This window comes from Mustelus asterias, chromosome 17, assembly GCF_964213995.1.
Source record: "Mustelus asterias chromosome 17, sMusAst1.hap1.1, whole genome shotgun sequence".
Taxonomy (NCBI): domain Eukaryota; kingdom Metazoa; phylum Chordata; class Chondrichthyes; order Carcharhiniformes; family Triakidae; genus Mustelus; species Mustelus asterias.
Genome location: NC_135817.1, coordinates 53,204,086 through 53,224,617, shown reverse-complemented (window position 1 = coordinate 53,224,617; position 20,532 = coordinate 53,204,086). Strand labels below are relative to the sequence as shown.

The following is a 20,532-nucleotide window of genomic DNA, read 5'->3' as shown; positions in this document are numbered from 1 at the left end:
TCATGTTCACAAGCTTAGTCTGAGTACATTTTGCACACTTATGCATAACTTGAGGCACAGTTGATTAACATTCAAGGCCTTTCCCACCCAGGCTGTGGGTCACCTATCACACATATAGAGAAATTACTTTGAAATCTTCTCTTCCTGGGTGGTTGAGGGAGTGTACTGATTGTGTTACTGTAAAAATGCCTGAGAGGGAGTTAACAGTGGGAACCATTGATTCCTGTAGTACTGATGTCATATTTCACTAGAACGCAGATTTATTTGGATTAGTATTAACAGGACTGTGACATCAAATTAAACCCTTAAATTACACACCTTTGTGAAGAGCTGTGCAATATTTTTCTACCATAAAGTACTATACCTTTTTGGCTAAGATCAAGCGTCAGATCAAGATCAAGATGGGCTGCAATGCCTTATCTTGTCAGCCTGAATCTTGTTTGTGTCTCTTGTGGGGACCATGAATTGGATTCAATTGGATTTTGAATTTGTTTTTTGGAGCAAGCAAGGAATGGATTTGGGTTTGCCCAGTCCATTCTGACCTTCGACGAAGGGGCAGCGCTCCGAAAGCTTATGGTATTTGCTACCAAATAAACCTGTTGGACTTTAACCTGGTGTTGTGAGACTTCTTACTGTACTTTTCTAATGACAGGATCCAAAGAAATTTACCTTATCCTTCTTATTGATCAGGAGGGAGTGGAGATGCTGATGGTTTGGAAAGCTGTGGGGAGGCTGAAAGCTTCCTTGAGAAGCCAAGGCTGAGCACTCCTGTTCCTCCTGGTCCACAAGAAATGTGAAAGAATCACTTCATTTAGGAAGCTGACAGCTTCAGCCTCGGATCAACTGCAGAGAATCTCAAGTCTCTCTTTCACATAGTATTACATTGAAGTCACGACGCTGCTGATGTCAGCAGGCTGTGCTTTCGGTAAGTTCATTAGGCCCCTTGGCCTTTTGCAGGGGACTCGGCCATGAACTAATTTCTGGAACTTTGTCATTTAAAGGCTGAGAATGGGGTCAGGTTGCCTGATTGTGAAATTTTAAGTCCCTGAGCCCATAACCCTACCCTGTCTGTCCAGGGGCAGGGCTTTAACTCGAGGACTGCATCACTGGAGGCTAAACAGACTCCAAAATAATCGCTCTAATCATCGTTCTTATCAAAAATGTCCAATCATATTCTATCAAAAAAGAACTTCTCTGATGTATAGCTGTAATGATGTAAGTCAGTTCCTCTCCCATCCAAACATGCACCATTAAAATAAATTTTATTACAAAGTAAACACATTAAAATACATTGACCAGGAAAATCACAAACATATTTGGGGCAGCACGGTGGCACAGTGGTTACCACTGCTGCCTCACAGTTCCAGGGACCCAGGTTCAATTCCAGCCTTGGGTGACTGTGTGGAGTTTACACATTCTCCCTGCGTCTGCGTGTGTTTTCTCCAGGTGCTCCAGTTTCCTCCCACAGCCCAAAGATGAACAGGTTAATGGATTGGCCATGCTAGATTTCCCCTTAGTGTCGCAAGTTGGGTAGGTTAAGGTAATTAGCAGGGTAAATACATGGGGTTACGGGAATAGGGCCTGGGTGGGATGCTTTGAGAGAGAGTCGGTGCAGACTCAATGGGCCGAATGGTCTCCTTCTGCACTATAGGGATTATATGATTCTATATCCATTGCATTTTCTATTCAGTCAGCTGCTTCCTCAATACCTCCAACTTGGTAGACCCAAACCCTGCCTTTGCCCTTGACCCAATCCCACTCTAGTTTCATCTGTGGCCACTCTACATCCTGTCACTTACTGCTCCAGGCATTCCCTGCTCACTTCCTCTGCAGCCTCTCACTGTTCCCAGAAATAATAAAGAGAAAAAAAAACAAGAAATCGAGGAAAAGTAACAGACACAGGAATAGATTAACAGAGATCAACAGAGAATAGGAGATACAATGACAGATTAATAGAGATAAACAGAGATAGTGAGGGTTACAGGAAGAGATTAATAGAGATGGCAGAATATTAATTTACATGTTGTAGTAGCATTGCCCTAAAATAACACGAGCTGCTTGTAAAGTGGACACTATGCAACAGTGAGGGAGGGATTAGGTGACTAAAGACATTGCCCGGAGGGATGTTGGAGGATCAAAACAGATATGAAAAATATGTTAATAAGAAAAACAAATGCGTTGAGGTCCTGATAACAGTCAAAATATGTATGCAGTGGAGAAAAGAAAGATGGTTATGAGATACATAAACATCCTTGGTGATGTAGGCGTAATTTCATCAGTCTGTGGGTGAGGTTATCATGCGTGTCAAACAGAATAAACTTTACTGCTGATTAAATGGATTCCGAACAGTTACTGGTTGAGACGGTCCAGATAGAGCCAGGGAGACAACTTAGAGTCTACTGATGGTTGTAGATCTCCATTTTCAAGGTGGTTGGTGTGAGTGCGAAGCTTGACAGCGGTCAAGAAATGTTTGGGGTCAGCATTGGTTAGAGAGGTCTGCAGCCTATAGATTAGCTAGCTGACTGGAGGTCAGAGTCCTGGGTCTTCCTGAGAGAAATGAGCCAAGGCCCAGCTCGATGGACATCTGAACCAAAGCCTGGCTGGCCAGTAGTTGGGGGCTGAGACTTGGCTGGGCAACAAGAGGAGAAACAATCCAAACTTGGCATCATCACAGAATGATAGAATCCCTACAGTGCAGAAGGAGGCCTTTCGGCCCATCGAGTCTGCACCGACCATAATCCCACCCAGGGCCTATCCTCATAACCCCATGCATTTACGCTAGCTAGTGCCCTGACACTAAGGGGCAATTGAGCATGGCCAATCCACCTAACCCACACATCTTTCGACTGTGGGAGGAAACCGGAGCACCCGGAGGAAACCCACACAGACATGAGGAGAATGTGCAAACTCCACACAGACAGTGACCCAAGCTGGGTATTGAACCTGGATCCCTGGCACTGTGAGGCAGCTGTACTAACCACTGTACCACCGTGCCACCCATAGAGAAGCAAGATCTTCATACAACGGTTGAAAGCAGAGATGGAGCTAAAATACAAAGGTGAAAGAGACAGAGAGATGCACAAAGAAAATCAGTAAGGCTGACGAAGACAAAGGAAGAGAGAAACATGTGAGAGTAGCAAAAGCATGGAAAGACATTAGGGCAGCTTTTCAAGGGATTCGCCAAGCTATTTGGGGTTGTCTACATACAGCAGCCCTCCAACATGGACACATGTCACAAGATTCCCTTTCATCCCAGATATTCAGGAAAATTAAAATATTCCGTAAGTAGAACTAGTCCAACTTCAACCTCACATCAACCACCATCTGTCTATCCCCACCACCACATATTCTCAACCACACACTGTTACCATATTGAATCTGATTCAAAGAGAAACACAATGACCTATTCTATTTTATTTTTTTCAGTTCTCTACTTTTTATTTCTTTATTGTCTTTCTTCATTTTTCTTCCCCCCCCCACTCTTTCCCCCTACTTTATCCCCCTTCCCTTACCTTTTCTCCCCTTTTGCTTCTCCTTTTCTAAATTTTTCCCCTGTCCCATCCATCCCCCCCCCTCCCCCCCACATCTTCAACTGTCACAGCTTACCCTCTCATTTTAGCTTCCCTGCTATTGGGCCCTTTATTCTCTCTGTGGCAGCCATTAGCAGCCTTTTCCCCTGGTTTCTGTGGCTATAACTCATCTTTCATTCCCTCCCCTGCAGTATAAATATCTCCCACTTTCTATGCCTTTTAGCTTTGACAAAGGGTCATCTGGACTCGAAACGTCAGTTCTTTTCTCTCCTCACAGATGCTGCCAGACCTGCTGAGATTTTCCAGCATTTTCCCTTTTGGTAACACAATGACAGCATTGCCTCATGACAAGTATCATTTGAATCCTGCTCTGTGTACCCCAAGATATCTGGGAAATACTGTGGTAGATCTATACTGTATTTAAAATCATTGCTGGGAATACTCTAGATATTTTGTGTTGAAATGTTTAGATAAGTTATCCACCTATGCATCTTTTCTTTCTGGTAATGTTTTGAGCTTGTTGCAATATAACTTCTGCATGGAAAATCTTTATGACACATTGTGGATTTTTAATATCAAATCCCCATGGATTTTCAAAGTGTTCAAGGAATATGGAAGCGAGAGAACCTATCCAGCATCAGGCAGCACAGTAGATGCAATATTAACTTAACATACTTTAATATTGCTTTCAATCTAAGAAAAACATAGGCATTGTTTGATGTATTTTACCTCAGAGATGTGTAACACAGTACCTGGATAGTCACATGACAGGTACTGGATAGTCATGTGACTATCCAGTACCTGGATAGTCACATGAGCAGCCTGGGAATGGAGGGATACAAACGATTGGTCTAGTTGGACCAAGGAGCGGCACAGGCTTGGAGGCCGAAGGGCCTGTTTCCTGTGCTGTACTGTTCTTTGTTCTTTGAACAGGGCAGTGAAGGTAAACCTGGTATATGACTTTAGACATGTTAGAGTTGGCTCACTGATTGTGCTATTGCTTCTGAGCTAGAAGGTTTTGGGTTCAAGACCCACCCCAGTATTCCCAGCAATGATTTTAAATACAGTATTCCCCAGATACCTTGGGGTACACAGAGCAGGATTCAAATGATACTTGTCATGAGGCAAAGCTGTCATTGTGTTACCAAAAGGGAAAATGCTGGAAAATCTCAGCAGGTCTGGCAGCACCTGTAAGGTGAGAAAAGAGTTGACGTTTTGAGTCCAGATGACCCTTTGTCAAAGCTAAAAGGCATAGAAAGTGGGAGATATTTATACTGCAGGGGAGGGAATGAAAGATGAGTCATAGCCACAGAAACCAGGGGAAAAGGCTGCTAATAGCTGTCCACAGAGAGAACACAAATATAAGCTGACACTTCAGTGCAGCTCTGAGAGATTGATGTTATGTTTGTAGCTCATTTGCAGCCAGCACCTCAGCTAATGCACTGCTCACACGTGGACCGAACAGGTATTCAATGGCCTTTTAAGTGTCTGCAATCCTTTAATTTTTCCCATCAACCTTCAAGGCTGGTCAAAATCTGAAAATGCTGGAAAATCTCAGCAGATCTGACTGCATCTGTGGAGAGAGAATAGAGTTGACATTTCGAGTCTGGACGACCCTTCATCAGAGCTGGTGTGACGAAGGGTCATCTAGACTCGAAACATTGGCTCTGTTCTCTCCCCACAGATGCAGTCAGACCTGCTGAGATTTTCCAATATTTTCTGTTTTTGTTTCAGATTCCGGCATTTGCAGTAACTTGCTATTATCCGGTCAAAATCTGGCCACCTTCATGAAGTATTCATGAAGCGGCACAGTGGTTAGCTCTGCTCCCTCACAGTGCCAGGGATCCGGGTCCAATTCTGGCCTCGGGTCATTGTCTGTGTGGAGTTTGCACATTCTCTCCGTGTCTGCGTGAGTTTCCTCCGGGTGCTCCGGTTTCCTCCCACAGACAAAAGATGTGCGGTTTAGATTGATTGGCCATGCTAAATTGACCCTTAGTGTCAGGGGGATTAGCAAGGTAAATATGTGGGGTTACGGGAATAGGGCCTGGGTGGGATTGTGATCGGTGCAGACTCGATAGGCCAAATGGCCTCCTCCTGCAGTGTAGGGATTCTAGGATTCTATGATTCCTGACGCATCACGTGCTAAGCTGTGGGAATGCACTTAAATTATTTTATTTAATTATTTAATTTAAGTGATGGCATGTGATTTAGGAAAGATCACCATTTTGTCAATAAGTTACCTCTATCTTGTACTGTGATCATGACCAGCCCAGACTCATCTTCGCCAAGTTTATACCAGATATTGTTGGCATTTTGAATCCACTCCTCCACGTGACAGTAGTAGTACCCCGTGTCACTGCTGGCAGAGTTCTGAACCGTCAAACTGTAGAATCCATTGGACGGTCTCTCTAACTGCAGCCTCTCCTTCATTCCCTCAGCGCCATCCAGTGAGACATCGAACCCAAACACTGAATTGTGATCAATTTTTAAAATTGACTCCCTTTGGTCAGCACCTTCTTTGACCTTCCATGCGAACCAGGATACGGCGAACTGGGAGTTGTCTTGTGTCCGGTGGGTTACATTGCAGCCGAGCTGAAACAGGTCCTTCTCCGGTACGCTGATGTTCAGTTCAGTTTTATCCACTTGCATTTTAAATTCTGTTTGTGAAATTGAAAACAAGGAAATAACAGGTTATAATGTTTTAATTTGTGAAGACCTGAGAATACACACATTTGTCTCTCCGTCAAAGAAACTCATTTATCTGAGGGTCCCAGAACTGGAAGGCAGTGTAGCTCAGAGAATCACAGTTAGAGTGTTGCAGTCCTATCTCCAGTCCACAACTCGTCTGAGCATTGCATCCTACTGGGAGGCCAGGATCAATGAATTTACTCTTATATTCACACTATTTCCCTCAGCCAAGGGCTAGAACAAGCCCACTTTCAGACATCTCTGCCTAGGTCAACCCAACAGGGGGAAAAATTGAATGATGCAGAAAGGGACTAATTCTAAGCAGACCGTTCCTGCAGACCCTCCTGTGTGTAATTTATTGTACTTGAGAAACTCAGATGGGTCTTTTCATTTATATATCTATAATCTAATTTATATACAGCTGGAAGGACAGGCGTACTAATATCAGCATCGTTGAAGGAGCCAAGAGCACAAACATCAAGGCCATGATCATCCAAAATCAACTTGGCAGGACTGGCCACGTGCTTAAGATGTCAGAGTCCTGGCTGCCAAAGCAAATCTTCTTCGCCCAGCTAAAGGCTCCCGAACAAGAGGAGGACAAAGGAAACACTTTAAAGACACCTTGAAGGCTTACATCAAGAAATGCAACATAGACATCAATGCCTGGGAGACCCTTGCTCAGAAGAAACATACCTGGAGGAACCTTATGATTGTAGGGACAATTCTTAGAGGACACTTAATGGCAAAAGGAGCCTGATGGAAAAGGAGCCTGATAAAGGTTTGCCAGCAATCTGAAGTCCAATGGCCAATCCCACTGACTGGAAACATCTGCCAAGTGTATGATTGGAGATGCAGATCTAGGATCAGCCACACAAGGATCCACAGAACCCATGACCAGTAACATGAGTTTCCTCAGTGGACAATCATACTCATTAGCGAGTGATTGCCAGAGAGGACTACTTGAGAAAGTCAGATGGGACTTTTAATTCATGCAGTAGATGTGACCTCAAGATGATGCCAGAGTTGGGCTCAGCTGTGATAGTTTCTCACAGTTGAACATCTTGCCGACTCCTAGCTGTCCAGGACCACAGGTTAGAATAAATAACAATCCTCTGTGTTGCTGAAGGGCTACATGAGAGAGCCACTTTAGCAAAGGCAAAAGGAAAAGAATTAGAAGCAGAAAAAAGATGCAGATCAAATCAAAGCAAAGAAGTTGATACATTCTGAACACTATTGCACCTTCATATCATACTTTTCTACAACAGCACTAGAATGAAGTATGTCCTCCAATAGTTATCTTTCTGCAATTGTGACACACAATATGTTTGTTCCATGGTATCTTCCCACCTCCAAGCACTTTATCTCCAGACCCGCCCCTAGTGGCTGAAGCTCCCTGCATGGCAGTGGCTGGTCGCCAATTAAAATGCAATTAAAAGGGCAATTAAGCTCCATTAGTCGACAGAGTATAAATTCAGCGAGCAGGGCACGAGCCCCCCACTGTGTCCGCTCCCTGGCAGGTGAAAGGAGATGGTTTCACAGCGGGATGTCAGAACATCGGAACTGCTAAGGTTGGTGATGTGGCAGCAATGGCAAGGCTGCTGAGAGCCCATATCGCAGTGTAGGCCTGAGTTCTGAATGGATGGATATGGGTGTCTCTGATAGCCAGATGCATATTACTTTCAAATCACTCCATGGGCACAAATGACAGATGCAGTGCCCCTCCCTGTTGCTCCAGAGTCTGCCTCTCATGGTGGAAGCTGCCAGCTGCCTTCCATGCCCATTGGGCACCGTAGGGTCTGGGGTGTCTTATCGACCCTCTTAATCACCTTTTGGTTTAACGTTTTACATTTCATTTGTGGTTTGCCTTTGTTTTGGGCGGTTCCCCTTTAAGAAGCTAATTCTTATATTTCGTCCCTAAGTTTGTTTCATTTCGTTTAATTAGTTTAACTCAAAAGAGTTGGAAGCTGCCAGCCAGCACTGTGGAGGTCCGGTTGCCCAGCCTGGGGAAATGCCCACCACAACTAATTGAACAACAAATGCGGAGGCAGCCTGTTAATTGGCCGCATCCTGCAAAATGAGGCCATCAGATGCATGTGAAATGCATGACTTCAGGACTCGGAAATAACCCAAACATCGCCTGTGCCTAGAGACATCAATTATAGATTGCAGAAACTTTCAGTTTAACACTAGGAGTAAGATAACCCTGTAACAAAACTGCACCGACAGAGCCAGTGCTGGAGGCTCACATTTAATCCCAGTACAATGTGGGCTGTCATATGGAGCTCATTCCAAAAAGTCCCAATCCATAGTGGGCTGTTTATTAGCTTCAGTGCAGCTATAATGGACTTTGTATCACAGCTCTCAGAAATTTAAATTTTTGCTAGGTTATTCCAGGAGGACCAAGCTCCTCAGCATACTCGAATAAATTCTTATCTCGACAGCATCATTTGTCACGCCATCACATCTGATCATGTCTCACACCTTTTCTGCCACCAAAGCTGGACACCAATTTAGTGAGTAAATGAGGCAAAGATGAATGTCTAGGTGCTATTTCAATTCAAAAGATTTTTTTTGCAAGTAAGTCAGACTGTGTTTAAGTCAATATTAACACCAGCAGCGCTAATGAGATTTAAAGAGATTGCCTCAGGCAAGCTATAACTATATTGCTAGATTGTGCTTGGCTATGTTTCATTTTTTTTCATTTAATAACATCTGTGCCTTGCTAAAGGTTCACATGTAACCAATGTCGCAATTATAATCTGGAGAAATTTGAGTATAAATGCCTCATTACACTTCCGAACAGAAGAACACAAGAATCAGGAGTTGGCCATTTGGCCTCTCAAGCCTGCTTTGACATTTAATAAGATCATGGCTGATCTGATCATGGCTAATCTAATCATGGCCTTAACTCCACATTCCTGTCTGTCCCTATAAACCTGGACTCCCTTGTAGATTAAAATCTCTCTGACTCAGCCTTAATTTTTAAAATTCACATTATGGGATGTGGGCGTCACTGGCTAGGCCAGCACTTATAGTCCATCCCTAGTTACCCTTCAGAAGATAGTGGTGAGCTGCCTTCTTGAACCACTGCAGTCCCTGAGGTATAGGTACACAACCACAGTACTGTTACGGAGGTAATTTCAGTATTTTGACCCAGTGACATTGAAACACTGGCGATATTTTTCCAAGTCAGGATGGTGGGTGACTTGGAAGGGAACCTCCAGGTGGTGGCATTCCCAGGTATCTGCTGTTCTTGTCCTTCTAGATGGGAATGGTCATGGGTTTGGAAGGTGCTATCTAAGGAATCTTGATGCATTTCTGCAGTGCATCTTGTAGATGGTACACATTGCTGCCACTGTTCATCTGTGGTGGAGGGAGTGAATGTTTGTAGAAGGAGTAGCAATCAAGCAGGCTGGATGATGTTGAGCTTCTTGAGTGTCGTTGGAGTTGCACTCATCCAGGCAAGTGGAGAGTATTCCATCACACTCCTGACTTGTGCCTTGTAAATGGTGGACAGGCTTTTGGGGATCAGGAGGTGAGTACTCTCTGCAATATTCCTATTTATATGGCTAGTCCCATTCAGTTTATGAATTTGTACATGAACTGCTTCAGTATCTGAGGAGTTGCGAATGGTGCTGAACATTGTGCAGTCATCTGCAAACATTCCCATTTCTGACCTTATGATGGAAGGAAGGCCAGTGATGAAGTAGCTGAAAGTGGTTGGGCCTGGGGCATTACTCTGAGGAAACCTGCAGCTGAGATGTTTGACCTCCAATCACCACAACCATTTTCCTTTAGGCCAAGTATGACTCCAACCACTGAAGAGAATCCCCCCCGCCTTCCCATTGACTCCAGTTTTGCTAGGGCTCCTTGATGCACACACGATCAAATGCTGCCTTGATGTCAAGGGCTGTCACCCTCACCTCACCTTTGGCATTCAGCTTTTTAGTCCCTGTTTGACCAATGCTGTATGAGATCAGGAGCTGAGTGGCCCTGACGGAACCCAAACTGAACATTTGGGGTCAGGTTATTGCTGAGTAAGTGATGCTTGAAAGCACAGTTGATGACCTCTTCCATCACTTTGCTGCTATAAATGATCCAACCTCCATTGATCTCTGGAGTAGAGATTTCCAAAGATTAACAATCCTTAGAGAAAATAATCCTCCTCATTTCTATCTGAAATGGGAGATGCCTTAAATATCTTAAATGGGAGATCAGCTCTCATTCCTGGCCCTTTAAGGACAGCCCTGTGACCACCAAATATGCTTTCCTCCCCTGCCCCATTGCATAAACATGAGGAATACACACCGTTGCTTTTGGTCTGTGAAAGTGTCGTATTAAAAAAAATCTTTTTTAAATACTTTTCCAATTCAATCAAATCAAGTCCAATTCAGAGTCTCAACAAGTTGAGACATTTCTGATCCAGGCTGGCAAGACAGGGCAAGCGACCATTTACCCTGTCCTGGGCCTGATCTACATGGGCCAAGCTGATTGGAGGAGGGAAAGCAATTCCTCCTCCAAGACTTGATCTCATTTGCATCTTAGCCAAAAGGCCGAGATACCGCTTTTAAAAATTGCTTCATATGAAACATATGAAGCTTCAATGTAACCTAATGACCTCAACCAAGTGCAGCATCCAATCCATACTACACTTGATCTTAGCCAAAAGGCCGAGAAGTCGTATATTGTTGATCAGGGCAACGCTGCTCACAGGATTAACACTGTTCAGTTACTGGCCGGGAAGAGCTCACAGAATCTGTTAAACTTTACAATGCATGTTGTACATGAATTTTAAAAGCAACTTTTGTTTAACATGGAATACCAAAAAGAGAGATTCCTGTAAATATAACAGGCAGAATAAGGTGAATTTTGTCACAGGTGAGTAAAATGGAGTGTGCTGAATTTCACTGGGCAATCTGGTGCCCTTGCTAAATTCAACCTTAACATTAATAATATCGCATCTTCCAACTGACAGGATTGTGTTAATCCCATGACACTGAAACAACTCCTTTGAGACACAGAAGTGCACAGAATGGTGGCACTCACAAGCTTTCAGGAAACCAGAGCACACACTTAAATCTTACCAGTCCCACATTACCTGTATGTGGGAGTGGGGGTAACTCACACAGCGAGGAAGGTCTTTGTACGATGCGTACTGTGGCACTAGGATGAGCACTGTATTTTGGCAATAGTTTTGGAGGCTAGACAACATAGCTCATTTGGGAGTTGTATGTGCGGTTTAAGCATGGCAATGATAATATTTGCATTGTTATGCTGTGGATTTGGTGCCAAAACAGGCAACGCATTTGTGCTATATTTGCAATGCAAACAACATTGTAATTTAAAACTGATGCTAACTCAGCACACATCAGACAGCTGGAAGATATTGCATTTCAGAAACAAGGGCCACGATTCTCCCATCGCGACTGCAATTTTTCTGTCAGGTTGTGGTGGGAGATGCACGTTGCCGACCTTGAACAGGGATTTGCACGTGCGCCGGGAATGCATGCGCATCTCCCAGAGCCAGCGAATAGTCAGCAGTCAGACCACGCTGGAAACCGGCAGGACGGCAGGTAAGTCATTTGAATCTTTTTTTAATGTATTAAATACGTTTATTAGTTCATTATCGGGACCTTTCAGGTCCCGATCGAATCTCCCACCCCGCCAGGAGTACTTCATTCTGGCGGGGTTCAGACTAGCTCCCCACATTTGGGGAACTAGTGGGAGACCCTGCTGGAATGAAGGGGGTGGCAATCGGGACCCCCCAGGGGGTTGGGCGGCAGGGAGGTGGTGCTTCCTGAGCATTGGCGCCCTGGCAGTGCCAGCCTGTGCCTCCTGGCACTGCCCAAGGGGCAAAGTGCCCATGCCCAGGGGGCGCCTTGGCACTGCCCACCAGGCATTGGGCAGTGCCAAACGGGCATGGCCTATTGTGGACAGGGCCTAGGGGCGATCGGTGGGGGTGGGGGGGTCCCGCTGCCACTTTGCAGACAGGATCGGTCTGGGATGGAGGGAGGCCAGCGATTGGGGAGGGCTGGCCGGGGGGCGGGGGTACCTGCCTCCGGGGGGGTCTGACCCGGGGAGGGGTCAGTGGGGGGGCGTCTGCCAGGGTGTGGGGGATCATCCCTGCTGGGCGGGGGGGGGGGGGGGGGGGGGGAGGGTGGTGGGCTGTGCATCGGGGCATTCCAGAATGGCGGGGGGGGGGGGGGGGGGGGGGGCACGGGGGAGGGGTCAGGGCTGGCCTGGGAATTGTTGTGGGGGCCACGATTGGGCCGTCGAGAGGGGCTGGAGGGGCAGCACTGCGGGAATCCCGGGCTGGCCAGTGATCGAGCTGGCCTGCAAACGGGGAGTCTGACTGATCAGGACAGATCACAACTCTGCGCATGTGCAGAGTTCCAGAGCTGTCAAGACTCTGGTGCAAATGGCCCCGCCCTCCTGGGTTTTTAATGAGATTCACAACTGGGACCTCTCCAGTGCACAGAGTGCGGAGATTCGGGTGAGAAGCTGAAGTGACAAAAACAGTCGGGATTTAGAACAGTTTTCCCGCCATTTCAGCACTTTTGGGAGAATCGCAGTCCAGATTTCAGCTGATTTTCTGTATAACTTCATTCCTCATTCCTTTAAGCTACGTCTTAAAATTCCCAACAAGATGATCTCATGATGCCAATTACAGGAATAGCTTTTGTAAATCACCCTTCAATAAAGCATTTCTCCTAAACTGAAATTAATAGCTATACTGCACCTGGTTGTTGCACAGTGACAGTAGTCAGTCCAGACTGATCCTCTCCCAGTTTATACCATACGTCATTTGGGTCAAGGAGCCATTCTTCCACATAACAGAAGTAAGTGCCAGTGTCAGCTGGAGTTGCTTGCTGCAGTATCAGACTGTAGAGTTCGTTGGTCATTTTTTCAAACTGCAGCCTATCCCTCAAGCTTGCACTGTTATTCTCTGAGCTGCCATACTCAAAAACAGAATTGCGATTCAGGCTGAGAATGGGATGTCTGACTTGCTCCAGAGTTCCCTGGGCATACCAAACCACCGACAGTTGGGAATCCAGCTTGGTCCGATTGCTGATCTTGCATTCCAGCTGAATCGGTTTGTCCTCGAGCACTGTAATACTCTTCTCAGTTTTGACAGTTTGCAAATTGCTTTCTGTGGGTACAAAAGATTCTCACTTCATTAAAAGGGAAGTTGAAAGCCAAAGAATTTACATCTCATGGAAGACTAGTTTCATAACTCCCCAGCCGATATATTATCAAATATTCTATTCAAATGGATCAACTTGACGCGTTAAAAAAAAGCGGTTCATGTAAACACATTGGAAAATACTTTGAGCTTTTGGAAATCAAAGAATTACAAAATGGTTAGAGCACAAAAGGAGGCCATTTGGCCCACTATGTTTCTGTTAGCTCTCTATATGAGAATTACTCAACTAATTCCGCTCTCCGGCCTTTTCCCCATAACCCTGCAATGTTTTTCCTCTTTAAATGATTACAAGATGTAACTTCCTTTTAAAATCCGTGGCTGAATCTGCCTCTATCACACTCTCAGGCAGTGCATTCTAGATCCAAACCATTTGCTACATAAAGGTTTTTCCTCATGTTGCCTCTGTTTCTTTTGCAAGTGATCTTAAATCAGTGTTGTCTGGTTCTCACCCTTCCACCAACAGGGACAGTTTCTGCCTATCTACTGCATCCAGGCCCCTCAAGACTTTGAACACTTCTATCAAATCTTCTCTTAACCTTCTCTTCTTTAATGCAAACATCCCCAGCTTCTCCAATCTATCCACGTTACGGTTGTCCATTCTCCAAAATATTTTCTGCACCCTTTTCATTGCCTTCACGTTCTTGCCCAAAGTTAGACACAATGGGCAAAATCTTACCAAAACAATGGCAGTGTTGTTTCCGGTGAGAAAATCAACAAGTTTCTCCCAGAGCATTACTAGAGTTTTGACCCTCGTCACCATCTCTCCTTGAGTGCCAACTTTAAGTACAGTCAACCTCTCTAAAACCTCCTCTGTATCAATTTTAACTACTTCTTCTTTCATTTCTTCCCTGGTAAAGATGGATACAAAGTAGTCATTTAGTATCTCAGTCATGCCTGTGCCTCCATGTATAAATCTAATTTTTGGTCCCTGATCAATGCTGCTCATCTTTTTACCACCTTTTTACTGTTTATCTGTCTATGGAAGACTACCTAAGTTGAATACATACTGATCAGTCAAAGTGAGAAATTATTTCAAACAGCATTCTTTAGCATGTGACTGACGTTTGTCAAAAATGAACAATGAGGACAAGAAATTAGATGGTCTCAAATAAAATAACTTAAGCGAATTACTGAGGTTCACTATGGTTTGAAAGTACCATATGGAGCTTATTATTCAGATTACTGGAATCAATTCAGTTTATTATGGAGTTTATTATTCAGATTACTGTCTGGAAAAGTTGCAGGAGGCAAGCAAAGAACATGGCAGGATAATGAACAGTAATATTAGATGCTGATACAATCTAACTGTACCGAGTGCACTGATCACCAGTCCCAACAACAGTTAATGCACAAAGAAAAGGATGTTTGTGTGTGGAGGGGTCAATTTCTCATTGTATTCTTGCACAATTTAGGGGAGTTTCTCAAAAAAAAACTTATTTTGCAAAAGGAATGTAAACTACACATTCTCCACCATGAGAATATATACAACCCCTGAGTGTCTACCTTCTTCAATGAACTACTCAAATAATGATAACACTTTGCTCCTTGGGAAAGCAACCACAGAAATCAACGTGAGCTCCTCTACTAGACATTGTTCAATAGGCCTCAGGTTCAGCAGTGCCAGACAAATACAGCCTCAAATTTCTTAATTGGTTGTTAGGAAAGGTAATTTCCAAGAGGCCACTTATTATGAAACATTGATGACCTCCTTAGAGTTCAAAATTGGCTTCTCTTAGTGCAGGAACTTGTGTGTAATGTGGGTGCCATTTGATGCACATTGTGAGTCAGCTCCATAGCAACAGTCAAATGACTCCATGCAAATTACCATTGCTGTTGTCCTTAGTCACTCGAAATTGGGATGACGTTTGCTGGGCTTCAGGATTTGTGTATCTTCAGGTGATTCAGCAGGTTAACACCGGAACTTCAGCTCTTTGTGCAGAGGGGACAAGAGTTGCTCTGAATAAGGCGGTTTCCTTGAGCCAGGGCTCTGCTGTCCGTCTTTCCTCTTCCATCGCTCCTCCACAGTAGAGTTTGTGCAGTCAGTTTCCGGCCGTGTTGCAGTTAGTTGGATGAGGCACCGCCACATGGCCTGATTAACGACAAGCTCAACCCACACACCCATGTCAATTTGTCTCCTTTTTAATAAGGCCTTCCGACTGTCCTTAAAATGTTTTCTGTGTCCTCTTTGAGATTGGGTGTCATAAGTTGTGAAAGGGGGATTTGTTTTGGAAGCCAATTAATTGGCATGGAGCCAGAGTCTGGATCAACAGAGCTGATTTCACACGATCATGGTTGCAATGCTGGACGAATTGGTCTTGGTGAGAATGCCGGAGTTTGTTCACGTAGGAGTCTCCTGTAGAGACACCGCTGATGGAAATTCTCCAGAGCCTTGGAATCTGACCAAAGTCTCCCTGTCATATAGAAGGATGGTGACGACAGTGTTGGAGCCTTTGTCCTCTTACGGAGATCTCTGTTGCTGATGATGCTAAAAAGAGTAGCTTGGGAGACGCACGAGGCCTGGGCCCAACATGAATCCCGTGAAACGACCTCCACTGGTGTCCCCCAACCTGCTGCGCCTGACCCTTCTGCAGGCAATAGAGGCCATTGAGCTCTGGGGTAAGCAGTGGGGGGGGGGGGGGGGGGGCGGGGGGGGGGTGCCCCTTGGGCAATGTTACCCTGGGAGACTCCCATCCCTCATTCTTTGTTAGGAGTCATTAGGTTCTTTATTATTCATGCTGCTGATTTTGATTTGAGTAATTGTCACATGTATTAGTAGACAGTGTAAAGTATTGTTTCTTGCGCGCTATACAGACAAAACATAACATACATAGAGAAGGAAAGGAGAGAGTGCAGAATGTAATGTTGCAGTCATAGCTAGGGTGTAGAGAAAGATCAACTTAATGCGAGGTAGGTCCATTCAAAAGTCTGATGGCAGCAGGGAAGAAGCTGTTCTTGAGTCAGTTGGTACATGCCCTCAGACTTTTGTATCTTTTTCCCGACAGTAGAAGGTGGAAGAGAGAATGTCCGGGGTGCTGGCTGCTTTTGTGGGGCAGCAGGAGGTGTAGGCAGTGTCAATGGGTGGAAGGTTGGTTTGAGTGATGGACTGGGCTTCATTCATGATCCTTTGCAGTTTCTTGTGGTCTTGGACAGAGCAGGAGCCATACCAAGCTGTGATACAACCAGAAAGAATGCTTTCTATGGTGCGTCTGTAAAAGTTGATGAGAGTCGTAGTGGACATGCCAAATTTCCTTAGTTTTCTGAGAAAGTAGAGGAAATTGGTGGGCTTTCTTAACGATAGTGTCGGTATGGGGGGACCAGGACAGGTTGTTGGTGATCTGGACACCTAAAAACTTGAAGCTCTTGACCATTTCTACTTCGTCCCCATTGATGTAGACATGTGCCGATCTCCGCTCTGACAGATCAGCACATGCGCAGTGGCCCACTCAGCACAATGCCGCCGGCCTCTCGGGCAGGAATAGGCCCTGCCCCCTACTTACCAGAGTGAATACTGCTGAGGCACTCTGCAGTGCTTAGAATGTCAGAGATTTGATCCTGTAAGCACACTAAAAAAGCAGGTGGGAATTACTCCCATTTCCCGATTTTGTTTTGGGAGAATCCCAGCCGAGATTTTCAAATGAGACTTTATTGAAAGTATTCCCCTTCACTTATTTCCTTTTTTAAGACAGCATCCCGAATTGTCAGCTTTAAAAGTGTGTTAACAATAGTTTTCTGCTCATCCCATACAGTTTGGCAAAGGCAATTTGTATCCTTATGATAATTGTAACGATAGACGATGCTGAACAAATGTCCATTTCCATTTTAAGCAGAATAGTTGAAATTGTTTTTTATGCTGATTCAGTTTACCTTTTTTGCATATCTTAGTTTAAATTCTATTGATGCAGATATAATATCATTGAGGGATTTGGCTGTGGGATTTACTGAACCTTACAGCTGAATTAATGTTTTTTGAGATGAGTTTAACAATTCAAGACACTTTGGTGATGTTGCCATTTGGACTGTGTGTGATAGTTCAGGTCAGACATGGTGGTTACTCTTGCCAGGTAGTTTTCAGATATTAGGTCATTGGGATGATTATTGAAACAAAAACTCTGAAATAAGAAAGCAAAGGAGTAGGCAACGTAACATAAGATGGATGATAACATTATTGCAGTCAATTTCTTCCCTAGTTTCCTGATGGTACAGTACTTACTTCTTCTTTGGGACTGTTTTGTGGACATCAACCACTTCCTGTATCTTGCCCAAGTGGTCTTGCCACTCATGTAAACTTAAATATGGAATAATTTATCTTTGAAGGTGTCATAGATGAAACTCATCACATCCTTACCTGACATTCGCACGGCAAATCACAGCACAAAACTGTTACTCTTACTTGGGTCAATTGATTTGATTCCCAGTTTAAAACACCTCAGTTAACCAGATAAAAACTTAAGTAATTGGGCATATATATATTTCTTTTTATTCATTTGTGGGACATCGGCATGGCTGGCTGGCAGGCATTTATTGCCCATTCCTAGTTGCCCTTGAGAAGGTGGTAGTGAGCTTCCTTCTTGCATTGCTGCAGTCGCTGCATTGTGGTTGACCCACAATGCTGTTAGAGAGGGAATTCCAGAACTTTGACCCAGCGACTGTGAAGGAATGGTGATTGTGCATATAAATCTATACTTGGGTGATTTGATTGAAGTTCATGAAATATTGAAGAGACTAGATTGTGTGGTGAACACTGATTCCTTATTTCTTCAAGAGAGAGCAGGATCTGCTACCAGTCAGGACGAAAAATCACAACGTGAAAGAGGGAGCCGCCCTATAATATAAATCCGAACCAATGAAATCTCCTGAAATAGTTTCAATTGCCTAAAGAGGTTTGGAGAGGAATTTTTCAGATATTTCCCTCTATTGTTCTAGGTTTTTATTCTGGTGATGACCTGGCTCCAAGCAGGTAGGGAGTGTTTGTGCCAACTCAGAGCTATAGAGGCCAGATTTGACAAACCATTATTTTTTTCCTTGTTATTTTTGTATATTTTTATTTAGCACAGGAGAGATGAAGGATTAAAACAGGAACCTTCATGGTCTAGTTAAGACTTGTCTTTACCTACTGAGCCGTTACATTGTGATCCTCTTTTCAAAGAATACTCCCACATGTGTATGAGTAAGAATATGAAACTATTATTCTTAGCAACAAAATGTATGTGGCCAGTTTGCAGAATCCTTGATAATTATCTTCTATTAATTTCTCTGAAATCTTGCTTGATTAAATACATTATAACAAAGTGCATTTTCACTTTAGAATGTAAACCTGCAGTTCAAACACAAACATTCACATTTGAAAATTAGACTATTGAATCCCTTTGTCACCTATGTAGATGCTAATTTGTTGAACACTCCATGTTAAGTGATTTCTGGATTCACTGAAAACTTCTTATTTGTGATTGAGAATGAAATGTTTCAGAATGAATTAGAAGTGCTGAGGCATAACTCTTTAATCAGTTTATCTGTGCTTCCTTGATATTGCAGTAACATAATGAAAAAAACCCTTATCGAGAGGACAGGATAGTGACAATGAAACCCTTCCTCTAAAGAAGTAGGTCTTTTCTGAGTAATGGACTCTGGAAGAATGTTGTTTGTATTTCTTGTTCTAGAATTTCCTGCATCCTGTTGAAAGGTGAACAGATGCTTCGACAAGTTTGTACATCTCAAACACTTTACCCAGGTGCTCTTATTTATGAGATGAACAAAAGGACAAGACTCAATTCTCGGCTCAACCCAATTTTATTAACAATTTCAATAACTATTAACACACGGTTACTCTTCCCAAATTATCTTAACCTTGTTTGCCTAAGACTCGAATACTACCCATGCTGATGAACTTGACCAAGCCCGTGGGTCCAATTCTCTGAGCCTTTGCCATCTCAGGGTTCACGTCTTTGAAGATGATTCTCGTCTACCCTCTTCTGTCATCTCTGGGTTGCCGCCGAGTCTTATCTGTAGTCTTCTTCACTGCGGGTCATGCCGAGTCTTCGCGCCTAGTGTCCTTCAAGGGTCTCCTCTTATCCCCTTCCTCTGCGTCCTTCCAGTCAATGGGGTACTGGGTGGAGATCATGGCACCCAATGAGGTTTCAAATCGCTTACTTAGAGGATGCTAGATGCACCCCAAGCAACCATCGCCAAGGTATGCATATTCCATGTAGCCCCTTTCCAAATAAGGTCGTGGCAGGAACCCGAGGAACCGGAGAGTCCAACTGAAACCAGGGAGTACACAAACTTTCTCCCAAATATAGTCAGGGTCGAGTCCTTTCAATCTCTGCCGCTGGGGCAGCCCTGACCTGGATTGGTTTTGGCCTTGTCCTGTCTGGGTTCCCAACGATCCTTGCTGTAGGAGCTGTTTGCTGCAGCAGTTTAATTTAGAATTTCCATTGTCCATTGGGCCTACGAGTCAGGCCGTTAAGCCATCTGGCCACACGGTGGCTTCTGTCAACTAGCAAGGCAAGGCCACAGAGTGAGAATGGCACTTGTTCTGAACAGAAGATGTCAAAGCCAATAAAGCACCAGAGAGAGTTGATGTTCAACATTTTCAATTCGGTGAAACATCCAAATTGATTTTGATTATGGCACAGCTGGAGACAGGAAATCGTGATTGTTGTAATAATTGCAGACCAGATAATTATCTTTCACTAACAGATGGACCTTTGGGGAGCTTGTGCTGAGACTGGAAGATTTGTTAGTAAAGAGCTCAGCAGCTTTGCTTTCTCTGTGTATACTTGGTTCTTGACCTTCTCCGTAACACTAATGTCACACATTATGCTTTAGCTATTGGTTTGTTGCCTTTTGGAGAGGAAGTAGTTAAGAAACACATATAAAATAAAGATGATAGTGCACTTACCTTGGGCACTGAATCATTCAATGGAGCCAGTCAGCAAAATGTCAGACAAATCAAAAGTGGCAAGTGCTTACATCAGTTCCACCTCCTAGTTTATAACCATGAAAATGGCAGCCAACACGAGGGTTCAAATACAGAATTTGTTGCATATCGCAAATGCACTTGTGCTGCAAATAACACTGACATGAAATCCTTTGGAGAATGTCAATAAATCA

General features: G+C 44.1%; 1 protein-coding gene and 1 pseudogene across 1 annotated transcript in view; both read right to left on the bottom strand.

Annotated features, from left to right (window-relative positions):
- The window catches only part of LOC144506482 (immunoglobulin superfamily member 3-like), a 225,883-nt gene that overhangs the window by 8,439 nt on the left and 196,912 nt on the right, over positions 1-20,532 (bottom strand). Inside the window, exons 8-9 of the mRNA XM_078232661.1 lie at positions 12,958-13,368; positions 5,771-6,187 (exon numbers count right to left, since the gene is read on the bottom strand). Of these exons, the coding sequence (XP_078088787.1) occupies positions 5,771-6,187; positions 12,958-13,368 (828 nt within the window). The remainder of the gene's footprint in view (positions 1-5,770; positions 6,188-12,957; positions 13,369-20,532) is intronic.
- LOC144506701 (U2 spliceosomal RNA) lies at positions 10,697-10,900 on the bottom strand (annotated as a pseudogene).